Genomic DNA, 8,280 nt, shown 5'->3' with positions numbered 1-8,280 from the left:
CCTCGGTCTCTTTCTTCAATTTTCCTGCTCTTAGCCATTGCCAGGTTTTATTATTATCTGCTTTCCCAGCTATTTTTTTCATGTATTGGCCATGTAGTGCTTTGTCTTCCCATGCCTCTATTCTGTTCTTCATTTGGTCTTTCTTGTAGGCCAGTTTGGTCTCTCCAGTAGTTAGTAAGCCTTCCTGATATACTAATTTCAGTGCATCTTCATCATTGTTCTTCAGATATTCTTCCAAAGCCATTTTTTCTTCTTCAACCATCTGATGTACTTGTAGCATTCCACGCCCACCTATTTGCCTTGGTAGATAAAGTCTATCAATGTCACTGCGTGGATGAAGGGCATGATTCATTGTCATTATTTTTCTGGTCTGCCTATCCATTGCTTTTAGTTCTGCTTGAGTCCAGTCCACTATTCCAGCTGTGTACCTAATGACTGGGATTGCCCAGGTGTTGATTGCCTTTATGGTATTTCCTCCATTGAGTTTGGATTTTAAGATCTTCTTCACTCTCTTGATGTATTCACCTCTAATCTTTTTCTTGACTTCAGTGTGCTTGATGTTGTCAGCTTGAAGGATACCCAAGTATTTGTAGTACTCTTCCTCATCCAGACTCTTAATGTTATTTTCGTGGGGCATCTTGATTCCTTCAGTTTTCACTATTTTTCCTTGTTTGATAGTAAGTGTGGCACATTTGTCCAAGCCAAACTCCATTACAATATCTTGGCTATATATACGGACAGTGTTGAGCAGCGATTCTATTTCAGATCATCCAGTAAAGGAGGTGGGATAGTCTAGCAGATGTTTTTGATGTTTGATAGCCATGTCCTGAGTTATTCAGTATTGTTGACAGAGGAAACAGTGCAATAACAAATAGTAATGGTGATAATGAATCTCCTTGAAATATCCCTCTCTTGATATTAACCTCTCCCAGCTTCTCACCATTGATCTGCAACTGTGTCTTCCATTGTGCCATCGATCTTTGCACAAATTTTCTGATGTTTCTACTGACTCCTGTTATTTCTAGGCACTTTATTATCCAATCATGTGGCAGAGAGTCAAATGCCTTTTTGTAGTCAATCCATGCCACATTCAGGTTGGTCTTCCTTCTCTTGCAGTTTTCCAAGATCATTTTGTCTATTAGGAGTTGATCTTTTGTTCCTCTGCTATTGGGGCGGTTTCCTTTCTGCTCAGGTGGAAAGAGATTGTTTTCAACTAGATGCTGTTGTACTGCATCAGCTACCACACCAGTTAGTAATTTGAAAGTTGTTGGTAAGCAGGTAATTGGCCTGTAGTTACCTGGTGTTGCCCCTTTTGCTGGATTTTTCATTATTAGGTAGGTTTTCCCAGTTGTTAGCCACTTTTCAATTTCTCCTCCTTGTAGTATATTGTTGAACTGCTTGGCAATGAGTGGGTGTATAACAGTTAGATGTTTCAACCAAAACCCATGCAGTTCATCTTCACCTGGTGCTGACCAATTTTTGATTTTCTTTGCTCTTTTTTCTACCATTTTTGTTGTTATTACTAGTTCTTTCATTTCAACTTCTGTTTTATTTGCATCCACCTCTTTTAACCAAGCCGCATCCTTGTTGTATTTCTTTGGGTTATCCCATATCTGCTTCCAGAACTGCACTGTTTCTTCCTTGTCAGGTACTGACTGATTCCTTGCAGTTTCTCCATTGATGGATTGGTAGAAACGTTTCTGATTGGATTGAAATTGGAGGTTCTGCCTATAGTTTGCAATTCGAGCTTCATATCTACTGATTTTCCTGGCTATAGCTGTTATTTGTTGCTTTATTATTTCCAGTGCTTCCTTGATCTTCCTTGTTTCTAAGTGGTATTTCTTGATTAGGTATTCTTTGGTCTTCTTGTTCTTCAGCTTCTTTTCTTTCATCTGTTCTAGCTTGCTTGCATGTGATCTTAACTTGCTGATCTTATTTTCTAGTCTAACCTTCCATTTTGTGGTGCACTGTTTGTTTGTTTTTCTTCTTTGTTGATTTTGCATCCCAGGTATTCAGTTATAACTGCAGCTGTGCTGTACATTAGTTGGTTTGTTTCTTGCAGTGAATTGGTGCTTATACTTGCTATTGCAGTATTTGCATCTTTTAATGCTTGTGCTAGCTGTTTCTTTGGAACAAGCTTCAATGCAGGCAGCCTTATTCTGTTGTTTTTGTGCTGTTCTAGATGCTCAGTTATTCTTTGTTTCAATTCTTTTATTTCTTTAGTTAGAGGGTTTTGTTCTTCCTGAGGAAGAGGTGCCTGGTTTCCAAATGAGAACAGTTGTATATCTCTGCTGGATTCCTTCACTGCCAACTCCCCCTGGTTTGCCTCTACATTCTGAATTACTTCTGGTAAGGCTTTGATTTCTTTGCCCTGGGTAAACCTTTGCAGTTCGTCCAATTCTGTTTCTGTGAATACTTTATTTCGTGTTATAAATCGGCGTTGATCTGCTAGTCTCTGTTCTGTTATTTCTGATTCTGGATGTTGTTCTTTCCAGAACTGGTGCATTCGTTTTAGATATCCTCTTCTTGTTGGACTTGATCTGTAGTAACAGATCATTATTTCTTTGTTTTCCATCACTGTGTATCTGCGACGGGTAAACACCTTTTCTTCCAGTAGTTCTGCAGCTGCTGGCCCTGGTTGCTCAGCCAACAGTCCTGAGTCCTGTAACTCATTTTTCACCAGATATCCAGGAAGTCCAATATCTAGCGTGGACCTCGTTAACCCGGGCGACGTCGGAGCCGGTATGGCATTCTGAAATTTACGTCTCACCATATTTTGTATGGGAGAGACACTCTTTGTCTGACTCCTCTGATGAGACCTGTCCAGTATGGTTGAACCTCTGGCATAGCTCTCATCTTCCTCAGAGTACACAAGCCCCACAACCACGTCAAGGTAGTGCCTCACTGGGGGACTATTATTATTATTATTATTATTATTATTATTATTATTATTATATGGTCTTAAGTCCCTTCTTTTCAGTGCTGTTGTAAATTTGGTCACTAAACGAATGGTTCCATATATTTTCAAGGACTGTGCAGTCAGCCTGCGACTTGCCGCCGTTCATTTAGTGACCGTTCAAAGTTACAACGGTCCTGGGAAAAGCGACTGAGGACCGTTTTGCACCGTGACGCCTGTTGCAGCTTCCCCACGCTCACGCAATCAGAACTCAAAGGCTTGGCAATTGCTTCACAGTTACAACCGTGGCTGAGTCCCAGGGTTAGGTGGTTCGCCTTTCTGCAGCCTTCTGACACGCAAAGTTAAGATTCACTTAACAACCGGCTTACTAACATATCAACTGCAGCGATTCGCTTAACAACCGGGGCAAAACTCGCTTAACAACAGATTTGGGGCTCCCTTGCGGTCATAAGTTGAGGACTACCTATAAACAGTTAAACGCATGGGAAGCTTTCCAGGAAAAATCTTCCCTCCCAGACTCATACACCCTTCCCGGTCTGCAGCTGCTGATAAATCTGAACTGTGGGTAAAGTACCATCCCATAATTATGTTTTCCTAGTCTGTCTTTAGCGCCCCCCCCCCAAGCTTCATTACTCTCTTGGCTTTTAAGTTCCTGCAGGAGCAAAATAAATGGTAAACAAAAGACAGCATTTTGCAGCCACGTGTAAGAGTCTAAAAGAGGTCATAAAAAGAGGTTTTGCAAAGAGACGGATATGTCTTGATTTCAAAGTCAACAACTCTCCCCCCGCCCCCATAAAAGCTGCAATTACCAGACCAGAGTGCATCGCACACACCCCTAATCCTGAACAATGTGCATGCAGCTTTACTTAATTTTTTATGGTTGTTTTCAGCACTGAGGACCCTCACCCTGGAAAAACACAGGCCGAAAAATAGGGGTATTAAATCATTCCTCTTCCCAGATCTGTGATAGGGTTGTGTGCCAAAGTCACAGGGTTTTTTTTTTTGTTTGTTTGTTTAAAGGGGCTTGTGAACCAAACGCTCCTTGTTAAAGAATTTATTTAGCACCCTGGAGAAATTCCCTTAACAGTGAAAAGAGTGTAGTGGGAAGTTGTGGATGCTCCAACACTGGAGGTTTGTAAGAAGAGAAGGGACAACTACTTATCTTGAAATAGTATAGGGTAGGGGTCTTCAAACTTGGCCCTTTGATGACTTGTGGACTTCAACTCCCAGAATTCCTCAGCCAGGCACTGCGTGCCTGGCTGAGGAATTCTGGGACTTGGAAGTCCACAAGTCATCAAAGGGCCAAGTTTGAAGACCCCTGGTCCAGGGTCTTCTGCTCCAGCAGGGAGATTGAACTAGAAGATCTCCAAGGTCCCTTCCAAGCCTGTTATTTGATCTGGTGATCACCTAGTGGTCTCCCATCCAATGCAAAGTGGCCACCGGACTTTGCAGAACTCCAGCAAATAGAACTAAGGAGAAACTTCCTGACAGTTACAACAATTAACTAGTGGAACTACCTCCTCCTCCTCCTCCTCCTCCTCCTCATTATTATTATTATTATTATTATTATTATTATTATTATTATTATTACTATGGATCATCGCACAGTCAGCCAGATGTTCAGACTGGATTTGGCATTTTGTCTACCTATCGAGTCCTTACCCAGGACCTGGGATAGGCAGATGTGGATGTTTGACGGTATTACAGGTATCGTCGCAGGACGTATTATTACTACTACTACTACTACTACTACTACTACTACTACTATTATTATTATTATTATTATTATTATTATTATTATTATTATTATTATTATTCAATATCCCAAGGAAATTGGCTTTCCGGGTGTGTGTGCGGGATGTGTGCGTGCAATCCTTCCCCAACCTCTTGCAGCACCCTTTGCAAACCAGGGTTTTGGGGGTCTCCTGTCCCACAAAAGATTGCAAACCGCCCCTCCCAAGGGACGCCCCTTCTTGTGCAAAGGAGAGGGACCGGTGGCGGGTCGATTGCCCAGGGAAAAAAAAAACCCAACCCTGAAACGGGGCTCCCAGCACAGCGGCGGGAAGCGCGCAGCAGCCGAAGAATTGCCCGGGGACGCGAGACTACAACTCCCGTCATGCCCCGGGCGGTCGGCGGCGGCGGCGGCGGTCGCCATAGCAACGGGAGAAGCCCCAGCCAAGCAGGCCGCGATGGGGCAGGATTACTACGTGGTGCTGGAGCTGAACCGCAACGCCAAGGATGCGGACATCAAGAAGGCGTGAGGGCCTGGGGCGGAGGCTGCAAGGCGGGCAGAAAGAGGGGTGCCTTCAGGCGCGTGGGATTGCAATGCCCATCCTCCTGGGCCGTGCAGCATGGGCTTGGCGGAGCCTCCGCCCATCCCCACTTTGCAACTTTTGAGAATGCCTGCCTTTGCAGGCTGCATGGACGTGGGGAGCTCCGAAATGGTATAAGGTTTCCTGCCTGAGCAGGGGGTTGGACTAGATGACCTCCAAGGTCCCTTCCAACTTTATTACTGTTATTATTATTATTAATCCCCCCCCTCTTGTGCAATGGGCAAGGAACTCCCCAAATCTGCCCTCTTAGTGCAGGGCTCTCCAAGTTTGGCAATTTTTACGACTTGTGGACTTCAACTCCCACAATTCCCTGATCTAAAAGCATTCTGACTGGGGAATGCTGGGAGTTAAAGTCCACAAGGGTTTAAAAGTTTGCCAAGTAAGGCAATGCTTCTCCATCTGGGCCACTTGAAGAGATGTGGACTTCAACTCCCAGAATTCCCTGTCTTAAAGCACTCTGGCTGGGGAATGCTGGGAGTCGAAGTCCACGAGGGTTTAAATGTGGCCAAGTTTGGAGATCCCCTGCGCTAAGGCAGTGCTTCTCCAACTGGGCCACTTGAAGACATTGTGGACTTCAACTCCCAGAATTCCCTGTCTTAAAGCACTCTTTGAATGAGGAATTCTGGGAATCGAAGTCCATATCCCTTCAAGCGCTGCTCTAGGGGGTGACGCAAGGCTTTGCGCCACCCCCGAACTTGCAAAGATGCAAAAAGCATTGAACGAGTGAAAGCGATGCCCCAACACTGTTCAATGAACCTGGCAAAGCCGGTTGTGTGAATCCAACATTGGGCGTTCGGGATGCCTGGAACAAAATGTGCAGCTTCTCTCTGTGTGGTTTGCAGATATCGGAAGCTGGCCCTGAAGTACCACCCGTTAAAGAACAAGGAACCGTGGGCTCCTGGGAAATTCAAGCAGTTGGCCGAAGCCTACGATGTCCTAAGCGACCGTAAGTAAAGGAAAGGAGACCACACAGAGATGCAGCACGGAAGATCCGCTTCTCTACGACATCCAAGGGTCTTCCTGTGAATCTGAGGTGTTGTTTTTTTTCTCCTCCCATTATACCGACTGTGGGCTAAGCTGTTTCTTACTGACTGTTCCCTAAGCATCCTTTCTCCCTGTTCTTCAAGGTCTTTCTCACACACCATTAAATCAAAGATGCTGAAGAGGATTTAGATAGGTGTTTCTCAAAAAAAATGGGTAGACCTCAATTCCCAGAATTCCCCTGGCTGGGGCGTTTTGGGAGTTGAAGTCCATCCATCTTAAAGTATCCAAAATTGAGAGACACAGCCGTGTGCTGCAGCTGCCAAAAAAGCCAACACAATGCTGAGCTGCATTAACAGAGGGATAGAATCAAGATCCTGTGAAGTGTTAATACCACTTTACAAGGCCTTGGTAAGGCCACACTTGGAATACGGCATCCAGTTTTGGTCACCACGATGTAATAAAGAGGTTGAGACTCTGGAAAGAGGGCAGAGAAGAGCAACAAAGAGGATCAGGGGACTGGAGGCTAAAACATACAAAGAACGGTTGCTGGAATTGGGTATGTCTAATTTAATGAAGAGAAGGACGAGGGGGGACATGATAGCTGCGTTCCAGTATCTGAGGGGCTGCCCCAAAGAAGAGGGAGTCAAGCTATTCTCCAAAGCCCCTGAAGGCAGGACAAGAAGCAACGGATGGAAACTGATCAAGGAAAGAAGCAACCTGGAACTAAGGAGAAACTTCCTGACAGTGAGAACAATTAACCAGTGGAACCACCTGCCTCCAGAATTGGTGAATGCTCTAACAGTGGAAGTTTTTAAGAAGATGACTGGACAGCCATTTGTCTGAAATGGTATAGGGTTTCCTGCCTGAGCAGGGGGTTGGACTAGATGACCTCCAAGGTCCCTTCCAACTATTATTATTATTATTATGGATCATCGCACAGTCAGCCAGATGTTCAGACTGGATTTGGCATTTTGTCTACCTATCGAGTCCTTACCCAGGACCTGGGATAGGCAGATGTGGATGTTTGATGGTATTACAGGTATCGTCGCAGGATGGAAGCAGTTCCTAGTAAGGCCGCCTTTTGCAATTGACTAATCGAAATTTGTCAATGCCAATGGTCAATGTCAATTATCGATCATCGCACAGTCAGCCAGATGTTCAGACTGGATTTGGCATTTTGTCTACCTATCGAGTCCTTACCCAGGACCTGGGATAGGCAGATGTGGATGTTTGATGGTATTACAGATATCGTCGCAGGATGGAAGCAGTTCCTAATAAGGCCGCCTTTTGCAATTGACTAATAGCGAATTTGTCAATGCCAATGGTGTTCAAGTGGTGCTCCAGTTGTTTTGGGATTGCACCCAAGGAGCCTATGACTATTGGTACTACCCTTGCTTGCTTTTGCCACAGTCTTTCTATTTCTATTTGTAGGTCTTTGTATTTTGTTATCTTCTCCAGTTCTTTCTCTTCTATTCTGCTATCTCCAGGCACTGCCACGTCCACTATCCAGACTTTTTTGTCTTTCTTATCGACAATTGTTAAGTCTGGGGTGTTATGTTGCAGGTGCTTGTCTGTTTGAATTCTGAAGTCCCAGAGCAGTTTAATTTTATCATTTTCTATGACTTTCTCTATTTTATGATCCCACCAGTTTTTGCTTACAGGCAAATGATATTTTTTGCAGATCTTCCAATGCACCATTGTTGCTACTTTGTCATGCCGCTGCTTGTAGTCAGTCTGTGCAATCTTCTTGCAACAGCTTACCAGGTGGTCCACTGTTTCTTCAGCTTCTTTGCATAGGCGGCACTTACTGTCTGTTGCTGTCTTCTCAATTTTGACTTTGTATGCATTTGTCCTTAAGGCTTGGTCTTGTGCAGCCAGAATTAGTCCCTCGGTCTCTTTCTTCAATTTTCCTGCTCTTAGCCATTGCCAGGTTTTATTGTTATCTGCTTTCCCAGCTATTTTTTTCATGTATCGGCCATGTAGTGCTTTGTCTTCCCATGCCTCTATTCTGTTCTTCATTTGGTCTTTCTTGAAGGCCAGTTTGGT

General features: G+C 44.3%; 1 protein-coding gene across 2 annotated transcripts in view; it reads left to right on the top strand.

Annotated features, from left to right (window-relative positions):
• The first annotated feature begins 5,051 nt into the window (after nt 1-5,051).
• DNAJB13 (DnaJ heat shock protein family (Hsp40) member B13) overlaps nt 5,052-8,280 on the top strand; it is a 12,914-nt gene continuing 9,685 nt past the window's right edge. For both annotated transcript variants that reach the window (XM_039346435.1, XM_039346434.1), the window contains exons 1-2: nt 5,052-5,174; nt 6,093-6,196. In XM_039346435.1, coding sequence (XP_039202369.1) covers nt 5,107-5,174; nt 6,093-6,196 — 172 coding nt within the window. In that variant the 5' untranslated portion in view covers nt 5,052-5,106. The remainder of the gene's footprint in view (nt 5,175-6,092; nt 6,197-8,280) is intronic.

This window comes from Crotalus tigris, unplaced genomic scaffold (genome assembly GCF_016545835.1).
Source record: "Crotalus tigris isolate CLP2741 ecotype Arizona unplaced genomic scaffold, ASM1654583v1 scf7180000017997.644853, whole genome shotgun sequence".
Lineage (NCBI taxonomy): Eukaryota > Metazoa > Chordata > Lepidosauria > Squamata > Viperidae > Crotalus > Crotalus tigris.
This window is presented reverse-complemented; position numbering and strand designations above follow the sequence as displayed.